Raw genomic sequence first — 24622 nt, 5'->3', positions numbered from 1 at the left:
GGAGCTCCCAGTACAAGTTGCTCCTTGTGATAAGTTAATTATGTGTGCTTTATTGTAACCCATAAAGTAATAACATGAAAGGGAGACATTTTACTGCAGCCCCACATCCTCCATTCTCAACTTTATTCTAGAGCAATGCTTGCTAGAATTTCAGATCTTTATTACTTGAGCAGTGACCTGCCCTAGAGTGGCCTAGACTTTGCTTTATTGCTTTCTGTTGTACACTTCATTATCATTTTACCAGGCAAATAAGCCCGGATTGCTTTAACATAAAGATTTTAAGAATTGAGTTTGAAAATTCTCAGGAGAGCAGTTCTCAGTGCAGAGAACTGTAGGGTAAGGGGCAGATGCCCAGAGTGTGGAGCTGGACTGTCTGGGTGTGACTCCCAGCTCTGTTCCTTTAAGCCGTGTGACCTTAGGTACGTCTCTTAACCTCTCTGGGCCTCCGTTCCCTCAGCTATAAACGGTGAAGTAATAACACACTGTTCCATGTGGTTGCCTCCATGGTTAGAAAAACGGAACAGTGCCTGATACAAGGTGAGCACCATGAAGACGTTAGCTGTTCTCTTCTAGAATAGTAGACTTGCATAATTTCAGTCCGGAAAAGGCTTTTTTGGGCTCATCGAGTCGAACTCCTGCGGAAACTGAGGTTCAGAGAGAGAAGCCCGTGACATCCGGGGCCCCCTGGAGAGATGGGGTGAAGCTGGGGACGGCACTGCCCCCAGGCCACACAGCATACGTGTGACCAACGAGGGGCGGCCGCTAAGCCGGACTCTGGCGGAACCAGCCCCTCCGGCTCTGGGATCCACAGCGCTCTGTGGTTTTGTGCTCTTTGATGGATGCGGGAGGGAGCCCAGGGTGGGACTGCTGGCTGTGGGCCGGGGGCCGTCGGTACCTTATCTTCCATGATTGTGGCCACGTCTGGGAGCCCCCTCACCACCTTGGCACGATCTGGAAGGGAAAAAAACGAGAGCCCCGCCCAGTGATGAACGTTTACCTGGAGTTGTGGTTTATTTTTTAGCAATGCTTCTTTTCCTATTGGCATTGTTTGGGGTGGACATCTTTAAACTTGTATTACGTATTTCCTTGCCTTTACAAACAGAAGATAGAGGGCATAATGTTTCTGTCATTGCCTTGAGGTTAGTATCATGGTCGGTGGTACCTGGAGGCAACAGTGAGGTGCCCTTCCCCTTGAGAACTGGGAGAAGGTGAATAAGATTGCTCTGAGCCCTAAACCGGCAAAGTGCACACAGCAGGTATGCCGATCCAGCTAAGGGAGGGAACAGGAAGGAAGCTTTTGGGACACTGATTCTGGTCAAGGGAGGGGACCTGGTGGCCCCAGGGGTTGGGCAGGAAGACAGAGTGGCTGTAAATCACTAAGCAGAAAGCCAACATATCCCTTATGCTGAAATCGAGGCTGTGGGAATGGCCCCTGGATCACGATCAGGGGTATGCAAAGAGCCTTGAAGCAGTTGGTGTCCGCAATGGATGTAGGTGAGAAGGACTCTGGATCAGGGTTGGGGGGAGGGGAGAGATGGACCTTCATGTGGGCTTAATGTTCACCAGGCGACAATCCACCACCCTAGACTCTGGACTTCACAAGTCCCGGCGACCACAAATGGTGAGTGCAGGCTCCTGCTGTTAGGGTCCTGGGGTGGGTGTCCTGTCCTGTGACTCGGAATCCCAGGATGGGATGTGGGACGGAAGTAATTAGACAGAGATGTGATGGACTTAGTCGGGTCTTCAGCCTCTGGTCCTCTCACCAAGGTGGGCCGCCCCCTGTGAAGGCTCCTCACTGCCCTTAGAACTCAGATGACCGACCCCCTTCCAGATTTCAGTTAAGAACAGCCTGCACTTCCTGCCAAGTGAGGACATTTGGGAACAAGAAGCCATATAGGGTTAATCCGTCCTCCTACACATGACCGCAAATGGTCGGTTTCCTTTCTCAGATTGTTCCGAGCTGCTTTGCTCTGCTGCCTGAAGTCTTTCCCTCTTGAAAAGTCCCATAGTGACTGCTGGGTCAGTGGGACCAGTAAGCCAGCCTCCTGGAACGGGGTGGTTTAGCACTGGCTGTGGGGACCTGGTGAAGCTCCAGCGCATGGACTTGGTGGTGCCCCTGGGCAGCTGAGAGGCTGTGTCCTGGATTAGCTGAGACCCTAGTGCCCCGAGAGCTTTAAAGTCGTCCCCTCCCAGACCTTGATCAGAAAGACCAGCGCAGCCTCGGTCCTATCCACCCCTGCCTTCGGAGTCCCTCTGACATCAGCCGAGTGGATGCTGGGTGCATCCACGGTCTCAGGTATCCTCGGACTCCTTATCCACCTGTCTTCATGCTGCGGCTGCCACCCAGGTCTCCTGGCAGCTCTGTGACAGCCCAGAGCCACGCAGCCACACAGCCGGGCAACCGGGGCTCCAGCTGCCTTGCCAGGAGCTGTGAGCGGCTGGGAAGTCACCCCCAACTCAGAAAAGGAAACTGGGGAATATGGCTGGACTTACTCTTCTCGATGATGGCCAAGGCTCTGGAAAACAGAAAAGGGAAAAGGGCTTGGGGTTCCATCTATTAAAGGACAGTCCTGCCCGTGGCTGGGGGAGGGGTGGTAGGGGAAGGGCGGATCCAGCCAGCTGCACCTCCCAGGAAGGGTCCTGTGTGCCTGCACCCCAGGGACTTTGATCACGCTGGGAACTTACTTCAGTCTCTGGTGCTCAGCCATGGCATCCTCAAAAGCTATGAGAAGGAAAAGGGGAACAGCTGCGTCAGAGCGTCCCCCTCCCACCCCTCCACTCCATCCCCCTGACCTTTGCAACCCACAGGTGCAGAGCCCAGCTGTGACTGTTCCTCCTCTCTGTTCCAGCATTCTCTTGGGGGCAGTGCTAGGATTGGGTGGGAGATGGGAGTACCCCTCCCACCCCGCCACCAAAGACTGTGGGGTTTTCTAAACAGGTTTCCCCCAAGGACAGACGGCTGGAGAGATCACCTTGCCCGGAGAGATCAGCCGAGAGCTGCCGGACTTCCTTCCCAGCCGTGATCTCCAGGATGTATTTGCCCTTGTCTGAGTCCTTGGGGTCCAGGATATGGAGCCAGATCTCATCCAGGGTGGTACCAGCCCTCACCCGATCGCCACTCTCCAGGCGTTTCTCTCTGAACGTGAGGGCAAGGCAATGGTTAACAGGGCTGTGCCCAGGACAGGATGGCTGCCTGCCCAGCTGTAGGCACCCCTGCCCCAGACTCCTCTCCTGGGATTTTGTTTCCCGACGTGTGGGCTGACCATCCATGAGGCATTTGATAAGTATCTACCCACTCATCCATTCATCATTCATCAAAGCTTGTGCCCGAGCTGAGTCTCTATTTGCAACACGTCCTGCAGGCTGGGACCTTGAGAAAATGGTGCTCCAGGATCAGTGGCCACCTCCCCCTACCCCACCCATGGGAGCCACTTCCTCACTTCATCCTTCTCATCTTAAAAAACCTCCCAGGAGCTCTTCCCACAATAACTGGCCCCAAGCTCTTATAAACTGTATACACTCCCTTCCTTCTTTACTTAAATTTCATACCTAAAGACACCTGGCCCATGCCCCCAGTGTCGTGCTGCAAAATGACACTTGTGGGCTTAGTCACGGGGCTCAGAGACTCTGGAGAAGGAGCTTTGCTGCTCTGAAATTCAACTTGGCCTCACATGACAAGTGTGAGTCAGTCAGTCTAGCCTCCTCCCTAGAATGGGTGCAATAATGTGTGCTCCACGAGGCTGAGGTGTGCCCGTAAGAAGCGCTGGGAAAACTCTGCTCCCAGACTCTGTGGGCTCACTTAGCTCTGGCTGAGTCCCTGACGCCTGATCCTGCCTTCAAGGCCTGGCCCTAAGTTAGCTGTCAGCCCCCAGGTCCCTCTGCCTGCCTGTCTCCCCTCAGCCTGGCTGCCTGAGTGTGCTAAGGCTGCGGAGACCCACAAAGGCACCATGACCCACGTGACCACCTGGTTTTCCTTCCTTCCTGAGTCCTTCCCTCCCTCAGTTCCCAGGTGCTGCTCTAAGACAATGGTCCTCCCGTGGCCATGGAGACACTGGGAAAATGTTCCCAGCACCAGGATGCCCACCTTCCCTGGGGAGCCTCCCTTCTGTGCCTCTGACAGCTGTTCCCTTCTCGGGCTCCCTCTGTGGACCGGGGGTGGGGGTGTGGGGGTGTGGTCTCTGCCAAACCCTTGGGACTGGGCTCGGGGGCGGGTTCTGGCCCCCTCCCTCCTGGGACTCCAGGGCAAGGTCAACCTACTTGTGGAACCAGGTGGTCTTCATGTACTTCACGTTGTAGTACTTAACCTTGCTGAAGAGCCGGATCCCTTCCTCCGTCCCCTGGATTTTCAGTGGGGTTGCAGAGAGAGCTGGGGGTGGGGGGGGCAGAAGAGAAGGCTGAGTCTTCCCCAAGGCCCTTTGTGCCTCACATCTCGGGGGCAGCCAGCTCGCCCCTGCTCTGGGGTGCAGTGGGGGGAAGGCAAGTGTGGTCATGAAGCAGGAACGCCCCCTCCCCCACACCCCGCGCCCAACAGTCTCTGAGGTTGGAGTCTAAACCCACCCCACCCTCGCAGCCAAGGATGGCTGGAGGCCCCCCGGAGGCTCTGTGGCATCAGGACTGCTGCTGCTGCTAAGTCGCTTCAGTCGTGTCCTACTCTGTGTGACCCCATGGACTGCAGCCTACCAGGCTTCTCCATCCATGGGATTCTCCAGGCAAGAACCCTGGAGTGGGCTGCCATTTCCTTCTCCAGTGGCGTCAGGACAGGGCTGGGCAAAAGTGGGTGGGACTTGCTTACCACCGATCCTGCCCAGCTCAGTGAAGATGGCATCCAGGGCTGGAGGGAGAAGAGGGAACAGTCAGCTGATATGGGGGACTCCCCGAGGGACGTACCAGTGTGGGCTCTGCCTTGGAAAAGGCTGGTGGAGCTTATGAGCAGCTCTGAGGATGCAGGCGTAGGCGCAAGGAAGGGACCCAGGGCACTCCGTGATGGATGGGGTGGGGCCACGCAGATGGAGGACAGATGGGCTGACCTGATGATTTTCCTGCAGGCTGAGCCCGCCGGCCTGGTGAGGACCCTGGGGCCCATGTGGGGCAGAGCAGAGAACCCAGACTCCACATCACAAAGCCTGGGCTCACTGTGGGGCAGGGCAGTGAGCGTGGGCTCCAGCATCACACAGGCTGGGCCCGCCCTGGCCCTGATCTGCTGTGCAGCCATGGGTAGGTCACTTAACCCCCCTGGGCCTCAGTTGCCCCCAGTGACACGGGGATCACAGACTGTATCTCTTGGTTCAGCAAGAGACCCTCCTGGCCCGTCTCTGACATCGCCAGCTCCTACCTTCATCTCTGAGATCCAGGATGGTATCGTCCTCCCCTCGATCGTCAGAAACCTGTGCTCTGTAAACACCCTGGTCCTCTTTGGACAGCTGGAAGGAAGGAGGAGAGAAGGCGGTATTGGCATGGGTTCCAGAAAGAGCGATGGACAGCAAATCAGGAGGCCTGGGCTCCAGGCCTGCCCCTAACTCTCCTCCCTGGGCTCAGTTTAGCCCCCTGTGATGGGCCATCTCTGGCTCCTTCCAGCTCCAGAGCCCTTTGATTCCAAGCTCTCGGTTTGTCTGGGCCTGGAGGTGGGACAGGGAGGCGGACCTGAGGGCAGAAACAGGTGCCCCCTTCCCTTCTCCCCTCCCCCAGGGGGATTCTGAGTCAGCTGCTTTGAGCAGAGCAGAGCGTCCTCCTTGCAGAGCTGGGCTGAGCTGGGGGCACCCTCCACCAGAGCTGCCCTGCTTCTGGGGGGCCTGGGATGGAGGGGTCTCTCTGCATCTCTCAGAAGAGGTGTGCTTTCTTTTGCTCAGGACAAGCGGGTCCTTATTGGCACATGCTTGTCAATCTGGAGAAGCCTGGGTCAACACTCAGCAAAGCAAGAACTTGGGCTGTTCTTTGAAAGCAAGGTCAGAGGTCAACTGTGCCCTCTCATTACACATCATCTCCTCCAAGGGCTGGGTTAGGGGCAGGGGGCGGGACGATATCTGCCTCCCTGACTCGTCAAAGGGCCCCTTGCAACCATCTCCACATAGTGTGCTTTGAAGCAGGATCTGAGGCAGACACATTTCTCTAAAAAAAAATTATTTCTTTTTAGGTGGAGGACAGTTGCTTTACAATATTGTATTGGTTTCTGCCATACATCAACATGAATCAGCCACCGGTGTACATACGCCCTCTTTCTCGTGAACCTCCCACCCATTCCAGCCCACTCCTCAAGAAGCATCTCTTAACCCGGAGATCAAAGGACTGAAAACCCAACAGTCCTCCCCTATGTTCCCTCCCTGCTCCTTCAGTGAAGGCTCCAAAGCCCCAGCCACATTCTGTGGAGGGTGTTTGGAGAGACTTTTGGGTCCACTCTCCAGCCTTGCATCTTGGTACTTAAACTCCCTGAGTCTCAGTTTACTCATCTGTAAAATGGTGGCATAAACATTGCCCTGACCACATGCTACAGTTTCCGATCAAGGGAGATAACTTTTCAGAAGCCAGAGAGTTCTCGCACCAACAGGCCAGACGATTATGACAAGACTCAGTAGCAATTAAGCCCCTCCTTGACGCCAAGCCCAGTGGAAGGGCCTGCACTGTGATGACAAAGGCCAACTGGTCATTATTTTGGCTGAGATTTGGGCGAGGACCCTGAAATCATTAGTTCTTTCCTCGTCAGCAAACCTGCGTTTGCGCCGTGCTCCTTGGCACACGGGCCACAGAAATCAGTGGCAGGGCAGAAAAACATTGAATATTTAAGAACGAGCTTTGTATTTCTATCTTAACCAGGTCACACTCCTTTGAGGGCCCTGGGGAGGAAGTGGGTGGGAGAGGTGAGCTCCAGGCCTGCTTTGCTCTGCCCAGAACTGCCTCCCATGGAGACAGTCTTCCTGCCCCAATCTCAGGCCGCAGCAGCAGGAAGGAATCTCTGAGACAGCATCCTGCCTGACCCTCTCAGGTTACAGGTGAAAATTGAGGACAGAGAGGGACAAGCCCAAGGCCACACGGTTGGGGGCAGGGCCAGACTGGAATTCAACAAAAAGGAAAAATCAGTATGACTGTGCCTGTCTTTATTTACAATTTTGGTATTGCTTTCCCCCATGGTCTTTTATTTTGGCATTAATTTGATTCTTACTATTGCCTAAAAAGGGCTTCCCTGGTGGCTCAGGCAGTGAAGCGTCTGCCTGCAATGCCGGAGACCTGAGTTGGATCCCTGGGTCAGGAAGATCCCCTGGAGAAGGAAATGGCAACCCACTCCAGTACTCTTGCCTGGAAAATCCCATGGACAGAGGAGCCTAGTAGGCTACCGTCACGGGGTTGCAAAGAGTCGAACACGATTGAGCAACTTTATTTACTTACTTATTGCCTAAAATATTATTTATCTTGATTACTAAGCTTTTTTAGTGCCCCCTTAAAGTGCGTGCATGAAGTTAGTGCCTCACTCGCCTTGTCTTGGTCCTGACTCCCTGCCCAGTGCTCCTGGCACCGCAACTCCATGAGCTCTCAGGTCAGGGCTGCACTTACCTCTTCGATGCAGAGAAGCCCTGCTCCAGTCTGCGGGTCGTACTGACCAGCTGGGAACTCTCTCTTCTGGAAGAACCACTGGAAGCGGGTTTCTTTCTTGGTGTTGGTCACCTGAGGAAGGTCAGGAATGAGGAGACTCCTTCAGGCTTCCTCTTTTAAGTGAAGACCCAGTTCATCTGAACTTTCTTTTACAAAAATGACTTCCCCCTCCCCCGCTCCCACCTTGCTCTCCCCCTAAATCTCAGCCAACTCCTTCCTCACACAGTATGTCTTCTCTGATGGCTTCTGGACTTTGGACTTTTGCTAATGACGTTCCCTCTGCTTCTTGATCCCTTTCCTACCTTATTTTTCTTTGTAAATAGCTGTGTTACCTCCTCCAGGAAGCCTTCCTTTCTGCGCCCCAGAGTGCCCCCTATCATGAATAGTAAATTTCATGCACGTCTCCATCACAACACCAGGCATGCTGTTTGCACAGGCTCTTGCTTTGGACTGTGGGATGCTGGAGGCCTCAGGAGACCACCTCTTCGTTCTTGTAGGCCCAGGGCTTGCAGAGTGCTTAAGTTTGCTGAATGGATGCCCTTCTGGGAGTGCGCCGTCCCCTAGTTATCTAAAAGGCTGCAGGGTGCTGAGAAACAGCAGCACCAGCTCTGGAGTCAGACTTGGTTAAACCCGGGCTCCAGGCTCTGCCTCTTTCTCTGTGGTCTTGAGCTACTTCTCCACTTGTTTTTTCATCCTAAAGTGGGGATGCTAACGCCTCTCTCACAGATGGTTGTGAAGTAGATGAGATCAAATGATGCTATAAAACGCTGGGCACAGTGTCTGGCGGGACACAGGGACTCCCCCTTAATCTACAGCGAGCTCTCTTTCTTCCAGACTCCTGGCCTCCGGACTCTCCCCCAGGGCAGCTAGGAGACCTAGCTCAAGGCTGACCCAGCGCACTATAATTCACTCCAACTCTGTCTGCTTCTTGGGCTTTTGTTTTCTCGGTTAAAGGCAAAATGGCTGGGGCTACTTCCCCTGTTTGGGATCAGACTTAGCGCAGAGTATGGAGTTTCCGGGGAGTGGGGCAAGACAGACTCTTTGCGACCCCATGGACTGCAGCACGCCAGGCTTCCTTGTCCATCACCAACTCCCGAGTTTACTCAAACTCAGTGTCCATCGAGTCGGTGATGCCATCCAACCATCTCATCCTCTGTCGTCCCCTTCTCCTCCCGCCTTCAATCTTAAGACAGCTACTGGGCTTGGGGGAAACCACTGGTCTGGGCCCACGTGGCCCGGGGGCAGGGCTGGAGGCGGGGGCGAGGCTTTGCCTTGCAGGTCAGCAGCACTTGGCAGTCGTCCGTGACCTTCCACTGCAAAGGCTCCACGAAATACGGACCTGCAAGGGCACAACGACACGCTCGGCGGTCAGAGCGCCAGGATCGGCTCGCGCGCCACCTGGTGGCGAGACGGGGGAAGGCACCTGGGGCGGGGCGCCTGATGCCCAAAGGCCCCTCGGATTCTGGAATCCCGCCCCTACGCAGGAGGGGCCTGGGGTGAGGCAAGGGAGGCCCCTGGGGTGCAGAATTTAAGGAGGCGCTCACTCTAGGGGTTGGGCACGTTTTGGCACGAGGACGCCACTGGCTCAAACGGCAGTGGCCCTCCCTCGGGGCCCCAGCAGGACGGAGGCATCTATTAACCCACTTGTCTGGCGGTTCCCCAACACTAGTGGCCGAGGGTTTTGGACTTCGTCCCAGCAGCTCTTACCCTGTTTTCTCTTCCAGTCTCTTCTCTTAGCATCTGCCGCCCTTAGAAGTTTGTCGAACTCTGTGAACACAGGGGGTGGGGAGGAACTGGCGTGAGCCAGGAGGAGCGCAGGTCCGGGAGTGGACTAGGGGGGCGTCTGGATGGACCAGGAAGGACCCCAGGGCTGAGAGCTGAGGTCGGGGACCGGGGCACGGCTGACCGTCGTCCACCAGCGCCAGGGTGATCTGGTTCTTGGCTTTTCCGTCTTGGAGCTGGGCAGTGTACGACCCTTTGTCGTCCTCGGTCAAGTGCTGGATGATAACTTCCACCAGGCCCTTCTCTCGGACAAAATTGATTTTGCGGTTCTGGGGAGAACAAAACACGAGAGTCTGTTCTGCTTTCTTCCAATTATAGGGAATTTGTGTTGTGGTGGTGCAAATCGGGGTGTAGTTGGACTTGGGGTGGTAAAGTTAGAAGACTTCAGGTTTGGGGAAGGGGTCCTGGGTACCTCTCTTCATGTGTATAGACACATCCGGCTCCTGAGAACACCCTGGAGCCCAGCGGGCCCAGGAGAGTCTTGTGTCCCAGTCAATTTCAGTTCATAATAATCCCCCAATCTCCTACTGCGCCATACTTTTTTGGTTATTTTCTGCCACTTTTTTTTTTTTTTTTGCAGTTTAATAGGCAAAAGTTCCCCATAAAATTATAAAGGGTACTATAAAAATCCTGTGTGTCTGCTACCCAGAGTTAATACTTTATATTTTGTCACATTCTAACAATTTTCAAAACGTTTTGTTTTCCACATTTAGGATCCTTTCCCCTCTGGCTTCACTTGTACTATGATTTGAGGGAACTCCTAGTTTTGTTTTGTATTTCTATAGTCTCAGTGCTGTGTGCTGAGTCCAGACTTTGTTACACTTCCTCTATCATGAGCCAAAGTCATGCAGGCTTCATCTTTATGCAAAACTTTCTCTATTTTCTCAGTTGTTCCTCCTGATCCTGGGGCAACCAACCCCATTGTACGGATGCAGAAACTGAGGCACAGAGAGGTGAAGAGACCTGTCCAGGGGCACGCGGCCCACAGGAGATGAACATGAACCTTCTGACATTTAGCCTCGAGTTCTTTTCTCCTCTGTCAGAACCAGCTCCTCTCTTGATAACACATATGTAATGACGGCCACTTGGCCATCTGGAGATGGAATTCACAAATAAGATCATTTTATGATTAAATCTCTTATGAGATTGAAATTGGCATCTTTGTAAGTAAAAACAGTTGCGTATGGGCAACTTATATGGTTCAATTAATACAACTTGCTGTACACAAAGATTTTAAAAAAGCAATGTAACACCACAACTATAATAGGAAGAGGAAATAAAAGTAATGCTTTTCAATACACAGATGCTCATATCACTCACTGGTGCTTCATGACTTACAGTGAATTCGTTTTAACTAAAGAGAAGTTAGGAAAGAAAACTATTCTGTATGGGGGAATTCCCTGGTGGTCTAGTGGCCCAGATTCAATCCCTGGTCAGGGAACTGAGATCTTGCAAGTCAAAGCAAACAAAAACTATTCTGTACAAGAACAGGAAAATGAATAAAAGAGCACAGGTAATGTGGCTAATAGAATAAGACTATCAGTGTATGTTAACATTGCAAAAAAGTTAAAAAAATTGTGTTTGTGTCTCAGAGTTAGGGTCTAGGCTTGGATACTTACAAGCATGAATGTAGGCTTTTCATCTTACGGATGTTTGTCAGGATACTCAAAAATTGTGGGGGGCATGGGAAATTCTTTGTGGGAGTGTCCCTTGCATTGGCAAATGTCTAGCATCCCTGCCCCCCGTCCCCCGGGTACTAAAATCCAGGTGTCCCCACCCCGACTCCTTCACTGTGACAGCTGAAGCAGGTGGCTATTTCTGAAATGTCTGCTAGGGGGAGGTTCTGGCTGGTAAAGACCACTGCCAGCGAGGCCACCTCCTGGGCCAGGGACCTCATTTAGGGATTCTGAGCCCCCAGTTACCGGTGAGCTGAAGATTTCCTTCTCGTTGAAGATTAGATGCAGCTCAGCCGCCGGAGACAACTTTTCCACTTCCAGCCAAAGCCGCACCTCTCCTTGCTCGAGGATTTCAACGTTCCAGCCGGAGATCAGCTTGATCACTGGGAGGCAGAGGACAGGAAGGGGTGGGCAGGGCACCCTTCTCCCCTCCCCACTCCCGACAGCCCCACCTTGAGCACTGCATGGACATGCCATGTGCAAAGTGCTTCAGAGTCTGGTGGAGACATAACTAGGGTGAGGGTCTGGGGAGGGTTTCCCACATTCAGTCACCCTAGATAGAATTCATCTCAGGTCATTCACCCTCCTCCTATGGCTTTGAGGCTGTGCTTCTCACCCTGGCTGGACACCAGAAACATAAAGACTTTTAAAAAACATGTAATTTCATTTATTTCTCTTCATTTAGAAATCATTTGACTTGCAAAATGTTGCAAAAACAGACAGAAAATTCCAGTATCCTGAACTTTCCCAAATCACTGTATGTATTTTTTAAACCAGGAAATTAATATAGATACTATTCTACAGATATTGTTCAAATTTTGGCACTATTTACTAAGACAATTTTTTTTTTTTTCTGGTGTGGGATTCAATACAGGATCCCACATTGCATCCATGAACTTTCAAAACACCAATATCTGGCTCCAGTTCCAGAGATTCTGACTTATCTGGGGCACGGCCTGGGCGTTTGGATTTTGAAAAGCTCCCGGGGTGATTCCAGTATACACCCAAGTTTGTGACCCCTGCCACAGGGACTACAAATGCTACCCCTGGCCAATGGAGGAAAGGAGGGGTTTAGATGACCCACAATCCAAGAGGAAGAAGAAATCATCCACTCTGCCCTCCCTTGCACCCCACGTGCTCCCTGCTGGCCACTCTTTTCCCTTTATGGACTGAGGACTCTCTGGGTGTCTGACCGTCCAGCCCCAAGATGACCCCATCTTCCCCTACCCCCTATCAGCCTAGTGTCTGGCTCTTGGCTGACTCAGCTCTGCTCAGGACACCCCAGTGGGCCTGGCATGACTGCCCAAGTCTGGCAGCTTGGACCGCTTACCTGGGTTTCTGATCTCATGGCTCAACTTCTTCAGCTTGTTCAGCTCTGGGACAGGGAGGAGCAAGGAAGAAACCAAAGAGAATGAGATACCTGGGCTAGTGGGGGTCATGGGAACCGTTCTAGCATCCGCACTGGGTGAAAGTCCTGAGAGACTCAGCTCGGGGTCACTTGTTTACCAAGGAGGTTAATGATGACGATTGCGAGCCTTGGCTCTGGGGCACCGAGGGGGCTTCAGGGGTTGCTGTAGCCCCCCCTGAAATCGCTTATTCTCCTCGTCCTTCAAGGCCTGATCAAGTGCCACTTCCCCAGAGGAGCACCTACTGTCTGCCAATCTCTGCATGATCTCAGTGATCCTCACACCATGCTGTGGGGGGTGAGCGTTACTGTCTGCCTCCTGAGCCCCCTTGTTAATCCACTGTGACATGCTGTCCTAGAATCTGAGGGCCTGGCCCCTTCAATGAGTACTTCGGGCAACACGTGTCGGGGGCAGGTTGGCACAGCGCTGTGTCACCGCTAACTGCTTCCTCGTGTTAGGTTTGTCTCTCCTGCTTAGCTGAACTCTGGACCTACATGGGTGTCTGGCACACAGCAGGTGCTTGGTAAATATATGTTGCATGAATGAACTGGCAGAGGCAGAGCCCATATCTCATTGTCCCTTGTAAGGTTAGAGTCCAGAGTATGATGAGTCTGCACACACGGCAAGCATCAAATTCCAAACCAAAAAACGACACCCACTGCTTTTGTGGATGGTTTTATGCTTTTGTGGTTGGCTTTAGCTTGCATGGAGTCACGTAAGGGTGTCTGCATAACAACATTGTTTCACTTGGGGTATCAGGGGTTATTACCCTCCTTTTACAGGTGAGAAAACTGAGGCCCAGAGAGGGATCATGACTTGCCCAAGGTCAAGCAGCCAGGAAATTGTGGAACTGGAATAGAAATCTGGACCCGCCTGGCTACTGTGTCTTAACAAAATCGAAGGGCCCCCTGTGCATTCAGCAGGGAGGACGATGGCTGTCCCAGTTGCTATGGAGACAGCAGAGGTTGAGTCTCCTGGACAACGGCTTTAGGCCCAGCCTCCCCTCTCTGGTGGCCACGGCCCCCACTGCTCCCTGTGGCCATCCTCACCCCTTAGACTAACTGCCTTTGGCAGTTTATCACTCTACTTACACTGTTGTTTTTTTCGGCTATGGAAGGAAGTGAAATAATTCACTGGTACCTTTGCTTTTACCAATAGTAGAAAAAGGAAAGAGAGAGAATAGTATGAGCTCCATCAGGCAGGGGTTTTTGCCAGCGGGCTTCACTGATGTAATTCAGTGCCTGGGACGCCTCTGGCATGTGGTCAGTGCTCAACTGATACTTATTCATGGACCAGCTGACTGAGTGGGTGGCAGAGGACCTACTTCTCTTGAAATCTCTGCTTTACTCATTTTTGTGGCTTCCTGCTGGCCCCTGGGGTATTTGTGTTTGGCACTCTGGGCCTGTGTCTCTGGGTGGTGGCAGCGGAGAGGGACCTCACCATCCTCCGTCAGCGTGTGGCTTGCTGAGATATCTTCATCAGCATCTGTGACCACCACCGAGTAGGTGCCCAAATCCTCGAGGCCGGGATCTTTCAGGATGATCTTGGATCTGCAGAGACAGCAGAGCAGAGGCTCTGAGAGGGGACTCGTGCCCTGGAAGCCTGGGAGCTGGGGAGTCTAGGTTGGCCTTGGAAGCCCTGCATCCCAGACCCAGACCCTGGCCCAGCAGGGGCGTCTGCCTCCTTACACGTTCCCGGGGTCCCCTGCCTAGAGCCAGTCTGGCCTGCCACCCTCAATGGCTCTTGCTAGCCAGGCTCTCTGGAACTGTCTTCATACTGGCCACATCCCCCAGGCCTGCCTCTCCTTGGGCTCATTAGCTTTGTCTCCTGCCGGACGGGGCCAAAGCCAGAGCTGCTACAGATGGAGGAACAAGATCTGGAGGCCCTTGACATCCTAACCCCTCTTTTACTGATGAGGAAGCTGAGCCCAGAGAACTTCCAAGAGCAAGTTGCTGGTACCCAGGCTAGAAACCAAATCCTGAGCATCTCCTTGGAAGCAGCCACATAGAGACACATTTCTTGCAGAAAAAGGATCTCTAGATGAGTATCACCATTTCAGCCCGTCTGTTGCCCTCTCCCTCACTTCTCCCTGAGGTGGCAGTCAGCATCCTTCATGGGAGACCACGCAGCCCCCTCAAACTCATCATCGGGGGTCCTGCCAGGTGGTCTCACCTGCAAGCTTTTGCCCACTCATCTGATAACATCCGGGACCTGTGCTCTAGGTGTGTTGCCCCTCCCCTCACTTACTTGTTAGCCTCCTCCTCGACCTTGACCCTCTCTGGGTCCGGTGGGCCCTTGTAGTCTTTGGACCACTGAAACTCGGCAGAGTCGGGGGCCTCTGGGGCTTCAAAAGCCATGTAGATAAAGCCCTCGTCATCCACACCAACCTCGATCTCCCGGGCATCTGAGGGCAGGATTCAATGGAGGGTACCAGACATTTAGAAATAATAAACCAGGTAAGGCCCGTTCCCTGCTTAAAGCCTCCAATAGCTGCCCATTGCACTCGAATAAAATAATTAACTCTAGACTCTTGTGGCCTCCAAGGCGTTGCATGACCAGGCTCTTTCTCAGCTCAAATGTCACCTCCTCCGAGGCCCTTCTTGACTACTCTGGCTAAAGTAATGCCTACCCCACCCTATCACCCTGTTTCATTTCCTTTATTGCCCTCATCACTGACTTTTTCAGCATTTACTTGTTTACTGTCCATCCGTTCCCACCCCTGTTACTAGAGCGGGAACCTTGCTGTCTCATCACTGCCTCGTCCCCAGTGCAATGTGGGTGTCATCAGATACTTGCTGAATGAATAATTAAAAGAATGGGAAAAGAACACACTGTATAATGAGAAGAACTGAGCGAGTCCGGCATACACGAGCTGTGTGACTTGGTCATTTAACTTCTCCGAGCTACAACAAAATCAGTTCTTAAGTGGGGACAGCGAGGGCGTCCCTGGTGGTCCAGGGGTTAAGAATCCGCCTGCCAATGCGGGGGGCACGGGTTTGATCCCTGGTCCAGGGAGATCCCACACGCTGTGAGGCAACTAAGCCCACGTGCCATGACTAAGCAGCTGGAAAGCAGTCCCTGCTCGCTGCAACTAGAGAAAGCCCTCGAGCAGCAACGAAGACCCAGTGCAGCCAAAAATAATAAATAAATAAAAATTAAAAGTGGGGACAAGGACAGCTTTCTCAAGGGCTTGTTGGGAGGGTCAGACAGTGTAAGGACCCGACATAGCGTCTGGCCTGTGTGGTAGGAGGGGACCCCGGGAGGGAGCTGTGACTGCAAGGCAGGCAAAGCCACACGGCGTATCTGAAATGCAGCTGGCTATTATTTTAAGTATCCACGAAGAGTTTAAGAGTTTAGGAACATGGCATATCAAGGATGGAGGACCCATCTTGTAGAAAGAGACCGTGTGTTCAGATTTCAGGATCCATCTCAGGATCCCACAGAAATAAAGGAGAGTGGGGGCTGGGAGAGAAATGGGCAGGAAGGGGTGTAGAGGGGAGGGGAGGCCCAGCCGGTCCATCTTCCTGCTGTGGATCCTCCCCTCCCCCTCCCCCTACCTGGCTTGTCCTCCAGGAGTACCGGGTCGGTGGGCATGGATGGCTGCCCTGGGCCCGCTGAATTCACAGCCTGTACTTGGAACATGTAGGTCTTCCCCGGCTGCAAATCAGAAATCTGGAAGAAAGGAGGGGGTAAGAATGAGCCCTGAGGAGGGCAGAGGCCCGCCCTTCCTGCAGCTCTGGCCACGGCTGCAGGGGATTGACTGATCACCATCCACCCCAGGGGGGCAGGGGGAGCAGGCTGCCCGGAGGAAGGGACAGGTTGGGGGCATGTTGCCTTCCTGAGCTCCAGCTTCAGACAGGCATCTCCACTGAGATTACCTCCCATGCCTGTGACACCCGGAACTCCATCTGCTTGGGGCTTAGCTTGCCATCAGCTTCCTCACAAGAAAACTCTTTCTCCTCCTGGGCCCCCCGCCTCTCCTCCATCCATCACCCCGGAAACAAGCTTGGGGATCATCTTTGACATCTTTTTCTTGAGCCCTAAACCTCTCATCACCAAAGTTCCCATTTTATTTCCCTAACGTTTCTTTCTTTTTTTTTTTTAAATTTATTGATTGATTTTTGGATGCGCTGGGTCTTTGTTGCTGCACGTGGGCTTTCTCTACTGGCAGCGAGCACGGCTTGCTCTCCAGGTGCAGTGCACATGCTTCTCACTGCGGTGGGTTCTCTTGTTGTGGACCAAGGCTCTGGACCGTGCAGACTCAGTAGCTGTGGTACATGGGCTTAGTTGCTCCGTGGCATGTGGAATCTTTCCGGACCTGGGGTTGAACCCATGTCCCCTGCATTTGCAAGTGGATTCTTATCCACTGTACCGCCAGGGAAGTCCGTCTAACGTTTCCTGAATGTGACCTCTCTGTGTCCCGGCCATGCCTTGATTAAAGTGTTTTTTCTCTCACTGGGATTAGTGCAACAGTTTCCTAGATGGCACCTCTGTCTCTAGACCCATCTTCCCGGTCTATAGTTCCCTCTACCAATCTTTCCAAGATGCCAGTCTGATTACACTTAACTCTTTCAGTGGCCTTCAGGGTGAACTTCAGATTTTGTGGCTTCGTACCAAAGTCTTCCTCATCCAACCATCTTCAGCCTTCTGTCTTCTTCCTCCGCTCTGTGCCCCTTCACCCCCTGACTCCTCAGGGTCCCCCATGCGTCACATTGCTTCATGCCTCCCTGCCTTAGCCCTCGCAGAGCCCTCTGTCTGGAATGCCCTCCCCTCCTCTTGGTCTAGCAACTCCAACTCATCCTCAGCCACTCAGCGTGGCAGATGGGACGAGTCCAGGAAGGATCTCTTACCTTCCTGCTTGGAGCGCCCAGAATCCCCTGAACCTGCCTCGATTGTATGACACACAGTATTGTAATTGCCGGTTCCCCAAGGCCTGTGACTTGAGCCTTGAGCTTTTTACATCCAGGATCTAGTTCCCGGTCTGGCACTAAGGAGGTGTCCAGAAGTGTTGAGTGAATGCCAGCCAATCATCCACACGCAGAAATGCTGCCAAGTCACTGAAGCTCCCCGACCCTGGAGAGCAGAGGGACCAGCCATTTCCTGTGGCTCTCGAGGGTCAGCTGTCCAGCACTGGCTGACTCTACCGCAGGGAGCCGGCTTCCATGGGGGCAGCAGCTGCAGAATCTCAGAGCATCCCATGGGCTCTCATCCCTCTGTGATTCAGTTAAGACTTAATATTATTGTTTCAAAATGAAATATTTTTATTCTTTTCTGACTATGAAAGAAATGCATGCTTGTTGGGGGAAATATCAAAGCAATAGAAAAGAATATAAAGTGAAGGCTCCCCTGGTATTCCCATCTCTAGAGATGACCAAAATTGCCAATATTGTAAAAATCCATTAGTACTTGTATTAAATGCATGTAAACCATGTTGAGGGCTTCCCTGGTGGCGCTAGTGGTAAAGAACCCTCTTGCCAATGTAGGAGGCGTAAGAGATGCAGGTTTGATCCCTGGGTAGGGAAGATCCGCTGGAAGAGGGCATAGCAACCCACTCCAGTATTCTTGCCTGGGAAATCCCATGGACAGAGGAGACTGATGGGCTACAGTTCATGGGGTCCCAAAAATTCGGACATGACTGAAGCAACTTAGCACTCAGACCATGTTGAAATGTGACACGCACCCTAGTCTGCTTGTTAGCATCTTCTTTCCACATTGTTTTGGGTCTCTTGAGCATGCTTTTCTTTCCTCTTGGTGCTAACAGAGTGTTCACCTGTGGTGTTGAAACCCACACACCCTCCTGCCTGCTAGTGAGATGCCTCGGGAAAATGAGTTGGAGAAAATATTCCCTCTCTCCTTAGAGCTGCAGAAGATAAAACTGAATACATCTCATGGAACTTTCCTTAAACCAAGGAGGCCTGTGAGACATGTTGTCTTCAGAGACAGATACTACCATCTGGAAGTCTGTGATCCGATGGATTGTTTGTTAGTAATTTGTGTCTGTTAAGAATGCTACGGGCTTCCATTGTAGCTCAGTTGTTAAAGAATCTGCCTACAATGCAGGAGACCTGGGTTCGATCCCTAGGTTGGGAAGATCCCCTGGAGCAGGGCAAGGCAACCCACTCCAGTATTCTTGTCTAGAGAATCCCATGGACAGAGGAGCCTGGCAGGCTACAGTCCATTGGGTCCCAGGAGTTGGACACGACTTAGCGACTAAATCACCACCAAGAATGCTTCAGTGGACACCTTTGTTTTCGCACAAGACAAATCTGCGTGAGTTGCCTTTGTAATGCCAGAAAAGCACTGTTTGTGTTTCCCTTCTACACATGTGGAAGTGAAAGCAACCACCACAGGTGCATAAAACCAGTGATTTTGCTGGATTTATCATTTATCCAAAGAGTTTAGAATTTGCTTCTCATCGAAATTAAGAAACATGTGTATGCGTATATGGTCATTAATATACAATGTGATATACATATATTACATGTTGCATGCTCAGTTGCTCAGTTGTGTCTGCCTCTTTTGTGAACCCATGGTCTGTAGCCTGCCAGGCTCCTCTGTCCATGGGATTTTTCCAGGCAAAAATGCTGGAGTGGGTTGCTATTTCCTCCTCCAGGGGATCTCCCCAACCCAGGGATCAAACCTGCGTCTCTTGCATTGCAGGTGGGTTCTTTACCCATGAGCCAGCAGGGAAACCCCTATTAAATGTTATCTAACATAAGGAAGCAACTGGACATGGAACAACAGACTGGTTCCAGATAGGAAAAGGAGTACGTCAAGGCTGTATATTGTCACTCTGCTTATTTAACTTAAATGCAGAGTACATCATGAGAAACACTGGGCTGGAAGAAGCACAAGCTGGAATCAAGATTGCCAGGAGGAATGTCAATAACCTCAGATATGCAGATGACACCACCCTCATGGCAGAAAGTGAAGAGGAACTAAGAAGTCTCTCAATGAAAGTGAAAGAGGAGAGTGAAAAAGTTGGCTTAAAGCTCAACATTCAGAAAACGAAGATCATGGCATCTGGTCCCATCACTTCATAGGAAATAGATGGGGAAGCGGTGGAAATAGTGTCAGACTTTATTTTTTTGGGCTCCAAAATCACAGCAGATGGTGATTGCAGCCATGAAATTAAAAGATGCTTACTCCTTGGAAGGAAAGTTATGACCAACTTAGATAGCATATTGAAAAGCAGAGACATTACTTTGCCAACAAAGGTCCATATAGTCAAGGCTATGGTTTTTCCAGTGGTTATGTATGGATGTGAGAGTTGGACTGTGAAGAAGGCTGAGCGCTGAAGAATTGATGCTTTTGAACTGTGGTGTTGGAGAAGACTCTTGCAAGTCCCTTGGACTGCAAGGAGATCCAACCAGTCCATCCTAAAGGAGACCTACCAATCCTGGGTGTTCATTGGAAGGACTGATGCTGAGGCTGAAACTCCAATACTTTGGCCACCTCATGCAAAGAGTTGACTCATTGGAAAAGACCCTGATGCTGGGAGGGACTGGGGGCAGGAGGAGAAGGGGACAACAGAGGATGAGATGGTTGGTTGGCATCACTGACTTGGTTCACATGAGTTTGGGTGAACTCCGGGAGTTGTGATGGACAGGGAGGCCTGGCGTGCTGCGATTCATGGGGTCACAAAGAGTCGGACACGACTGAGCGACTGAACTGAACTGAACATATAAATATCCTGCTCTGTATTGTGCATTTTTTTAGCCACATATGATGGATATATTTTTGTGTCAAAACTTACATTTAGCTCTACCTTGTTGTATGTACTATTGCTGCTCCTTAAACTCCCACAGTCTTTACACTCCTTGGCACTGAGTTCGCATCAAGGATACACTGTGATCTATTTAAACAAACCCACTGCTGATGGACGTTTAAGCTGTTTCCACCTTTTGCCTTCATAAACAACACTCCAATGAGCGTCACTGTCCTGAGGTCTTTGTGCAATTGACTAATTGCTCCTTTTCAGTTCAGTCCTAGAAGCAGAATTCCTAGCTCAAGGGATGTGCATATCAAGGACTTCCCTGGCGGTACAATGGATAGGAATGCACCCAGCAAAGGAGGGGACATGGGTTCAATCCCTGGTCCGGGAAGATTCCACATGCCACAGAGCCACTAAGCTCCGTGCGCCACAACTACTGAAGCCCACGTGCCCTAGAGCCCATGCTTTGCAAGAAGAGAAGCCACTGCAATCAGAACCCAGGGCACCACAGCTAGAGAATAGCCCCTGCTCTCTGCAACAAGAGAAAACCCCCTCTCAGCAGCAAAGACCCAGCACAGCCAAAAGCAAAGAATAAATAAGTGTTTTAAAGAGGGATATGCACACCCAAATGTTGCTACACCTTGCTGATCACAAGTGAGGTTTTCAGGAGGAGTCTACTCAGCACAGAGCAAGTTAAGGCCAACCTGCCAGCCGGACCTGCTGCCAACTTGCTGTGTGATCCTGGCTAAGCCACACCCCCTTTCTGATCCTCTGCTAGTAAGTGAGGGCAGTGACCTCTGAGGGCCGGTCCAGCTTTGATGTCCTGGAGTCCTGCCACATCCTGTGGCAGGGCGGGGACTCACCCTCAGGTGGGTGTCAGAGATGAGGTCTGGAGTGACTGGCTTCCACTGCTCAGAGCCTTCCTCCTGGACGCTGATGCGGTAGCCTGTGACAGGTCCAGCCCCTCGGTAGAGAGGGGGCTCCCACGCCAGCATCAGGGAGGTGGCCCGCACCTCAGACACCCGCAGATCGTATGGGGGCCCTGTGGGAAGATGGGCGAGAGAAGGAGGTGGGCAGCCAGACACCCAGCCAGACAGCCAAATGCCAGCCACACAGTCAGGAGGCAAGCGGGTGGTAAGTCAGCAAGCTTGTCCATCTTCCGGTCCCTCCCAGGCCTGGAAGAGCCTGCTCAGGGCCTGGTGGAGACCTGGCCCACCTTGGCTTCATGGCAAAGCTTGGTCTGGCTCAGAAATAGAGTTAACTCTTCAGAGTGTATCCAGTAGCACTTCCTCTGGGAAACATCCCTGATCCTCCTCATTCCCAGCCCCTACACGGCATTCATCTGTTTGATCTCTTTGGCATTTCAGTGTTTAATGTAGAAGTTCAGGGTGTGGGGTTCAGGTCCCAGCTCCACCCTTTCAGGCCATGCAGACTCTGGGAAGTTACTTCACCTCTATGTTCTTGACTCCTCATCTGTAAAATGGGGATAATAATAGTTCTTATAGAAGAGTGCTGTTGTGAGCATTAATGACAGAATTGATGGGAGGTGTCAATACACCTTATTGTTAGTACCCAGTAAGTATCAGTTGTTTATAATGTTGTCTCAGGCTTCACACAGAGTGACTATCTGCCATTTAGGTAAAAGGTTTGTGTAGAAAACAGAACTGAGCTAAACAGAAAGGTGGGAGGCTGGCATCCTCCCTTCCTAAGTGGGAGGTGAAGGGCTACCTTGTGAGAATGCTCATGTGGCACTTTGTCCAGGACTGGAACACGGGACTTTTGATGATAATTCGGGGAACGTGCTGGGCAAACTGGAATGAGCTGGTCACCTAGCCGTGTGCCTTTGGGGTTTGGGATTGGCCTGGGATTGGTTTGGGATTGGAATCAGAGCTCTGATGGAGTGCTGAGCTAGAGAGTTAATTTGGACGGGGGTGCAGGGCCAGTCAATGGCCAAGGTCAGGGCTCTTGACTTGCCTGGGTTACGACCATCTGTGGATAAGATTACGGGCCCATTGGTGGAAGGGGACAGGGGAAAGAGAGCAGGGCGGTGATGTTCATCTTCACTGGTTAGCTTTGGGGAGGGAGGCAAGGACTGGTACTGGGCTTCGGCTCCTCCCGGCTGCTCACCTGGTTGGGGCATCGTCCACTCTTTACACTCAAACAGCTTGCTGGGTGCCGACAGCTCCCCAACACCTGCCCAGTTTACGGCCCGGGCACGGAACTCATAGAAGTGACCTTCATGGAGGTTGCTGACCTTGAAGAGCAGAAACACAGACTGTGAAGGCCGAGGCTGGGGAGACAGAGGATCGAGCTGACAGCAGGAGGTGTGTGGGGACTTTCGGTGAGATTGGTCTGCCCTTGACAATCAGCTGGATCGTGCAGACCGAGGGGCCTGAGGTCTCTCAGCCTCAGAACCTCCAGCCCCGACCTCTGGTCTCTGCCTGCGTAAGTCAGGACCGCAGGCCGGTGGCCGCCTTCCAGCCTCACCTTGCAAATCTGGGTGGGGACGGGCTGCTGGTTGACCTCGTGCCAGTCCAGTTCCTCGGAGTCGTGCTGGTCCAGGAAGTAACCCAAGATCTTGCCCCCTCCACGCCGCTTCGGGGGTTTCCATCCAATGACCATTTCATTTTTCCCGCAGTTCAGGAGGGCGAAGTCATATGGCGCAGATGGTGTTGCTACAGGGAGGAAAGGGGGTGAGGGTCACTGCTCCCAGGGCATGGGCAGACTGGGCAGTGGGGCCCGAGGGAGGTAGAGAGCCTCCCCTGGTGGGTGCCCACCCTGCTCTGGGGGCGCTGACTTAGCCGGCGGTGTCCCTTGATAACTCTGACTCTGCTACATGGAGGACACCTGAGCCTCCACGCTGGTCTCAGGCCACTGTTACTCTCTCCTCAAAGGATCGGGTGGTCAGGGGGGCTTCTGCCCCGTGGCCTCCGGATTGGACCCTCCAAGAGATGGTCAATGAGCCCCCAGCTCTCTCCCAGGCCACGGCCGCCCACCCTCAAGGCTTGCAGGCTGCACCTGCCCTGTGGACTCACCCAGAGCCTGCTTGACCCTGATGGGTTCGGTGACGGCTGAGCTCTCCCCGACTCCGGCCTCGCTGACGGACCTGATACAAAACTCATACTCCTTCCCCGTCCTTAGCCCGGGAATTGTAAACCTGGGAGAGACATGTGCTGCCTTCAGGGACGGCCAAACAGTTCGGAGACATCCCTGAAACTTCTAGAACAACCCTGAGCGGGCTAAGTGGCCCCCAGCGTGGCAGGATTGGAGGGCCTCAGTTCTCACCTAAAGACCTTGCCCCTGCCCCCAAAGTGATGCCTGCATCCTGGAGGGTGAGGTCCTTAAGATTTTAAAGGCTGTGACTTCTAGAGCCTGTCATTAAAGTGCAAACATGCTGGGGACTCCCCTGGTGGCCCAGTGGTTAAGAATCTGCCTTGCAATGCAGGAGACACAGGTTCGATCCCTGGTTGGGGAACTAAGATCCCACATACCACAGGGCAACTAAGCCTGAGAGCCACAATTACAGAGAAGCCTGTGCACCATGGCAGTAAAATTAAAAAAAAAAAAAAGCAAATACCTTGGGAAAGGTACCATTTGAAGGCCCAGGGAGCCAACCCCTGAACCAAGCTATCTAGTAGATCGCCAGGACTTTGGGCCCCATCCTGGGAACACGAGTGGTCTTTTCATCTGTACAAATGCTGTAACTCCAAAATAGAGTCCCTTTAAAGACCCCCAAAGAGAATCATCAGCCAGAGACATACAAGGATACTCTGGCTTAGAGAAAAATGTCCTCCCATCCTGTCCCTTCTCAGTAAGACCCAGACTGTGAACCCTTCTCCACTTAGCAACATTTTCCTGGAGCAAATCTTGTTCTATAGGGAGCCTCTCTTGGTCAGTTGACCTTAAGGAGTTGAATGTTGGAAGGCTGGAGAGGCCCCTATGGATCAAACCAGTGTCTTCATTTTACAGGCAGGGAAGGTCTTCTGCAGGAGGAATGAGGGGAGCCAAGAGCACACAGCCCACCAGGAATGGGCTGTAGCCCAGGCCTCCTGAATCCCAGCGCAGTGCCTGCCCGTTCATTATTCATTCACTCAAGTCTTTTTTGAGCATCTCCTGTGAGCCAGCTTCTGAGGAGGTCATGGCACGGTGGTGAACCAGGCCCTGCCTTCCAGCTGAGCTCACTTTAGGCACCACCTGAGGCAACACTCCCGGGCAGCTGTGTTTAACCTCTTCCCAGCCCCGACACACGTAACCAATGAGATACACACGTGTGATGAGCTCTCTGGATGGTCACTCCCACGTGTGACACATTCTTCCGACACACCACTCTTGTCACGTGACTCTCGCTCAGCCCCCGCCCCCCCCACCCCCCGCCCCCAGGGACGCCCACCTGGATGCAAGTCCTTGGGGAGATGTCATTCCAGGGATAACTTGGACTCTCATTTGTCCCAAACCCGAACTTT

General features: G+C 52.5%; 1 protein-coding gene across 2 annotated transcripts in view; it reads right to left on the bottom strand.

The window, feature by feature from the left end:
* The window catches only part of MYOM3 (myomesin 3), a 51992-nt gene that overhangs the window by 1622 nt on the left and 25748 nt on the right, over positions 1–24622 (bottom strand). For both annotated transcript variants that reach the window (XM_024982648.2, XM_024982647.2), the window contains exons 17-36: positions 23195–23316; positions 22647–22834; positions 22287–22413; positions 21023–21201; positions 16003–16117; positions 14693–14849; positions 13886–13995; positions 12370–12414; positions 11286–11422; positions 9488–9632; positions 9289–9348; positions 8853–8920; positions 7543–7653; positions 5333–5420; positions 4793–4831; positions 4258–4366; positions 2973–3136; positions 2686–2722; positions 2494–2516; positions 896–951 (exon numbers count right to left, since the gene is read on the bottom strand). In XM_024982648.2, coding sequence (XP_024838416.1) covers positions 896–951; positions 2494–2516; positions 2686–2722; positions 2973–3136; positions 4258–4366; positions 4793–4831; positions 5333–5420; positions 7543–7653; positions 8853–8920; positions 9289–9348; positions 9488–9632; positions 11286–11422; positions 12370–12414; positions 13886–13995; positions 14693–14849; positions 16003–16117; positions 21023–21201; positions 22287–22413; positions 22647–22834; positions 23195–23316 — 2080 coding nt within the window. The remainder of the gene's footprint in view (positions 1–895; positions 952–2493; positions 2517–2685; positions 2723–2972; positions 3137–4257; positions 4367–4792; positions 4832–5332; positions 5421–7542; positions 7654–8852; positions 8921–9288; positions 9349–9487; positions 9633–11285; positions 11423–12369; positions 12415–13885; positions 13996–14692; positions 14850–16002; positions 16118–21022; positions 21202–22286; positions 22414–22646; positions 22835–23194; positions 23317–24622) is intronic.

This window comes from Bos taurus, chromosome 2, assembly GCF_002263795.3.
Source record: "Bos taurus isolate L1 Dominette 01449 registration number 42190680 breed Hereford chromosome 2, ARS-UCD2.0, whole genome shotgun sequence".
NCBI classification, from domain to species: domain Eukaryota; kingdom Metazoa; phylum Chordata; class Mammalia; order Artiodactyla; family Bovidae; genus Bos; species Bos taurus.
This window is presented reverse-complemented; position numbering and strand designations above follow the sequence as displayed.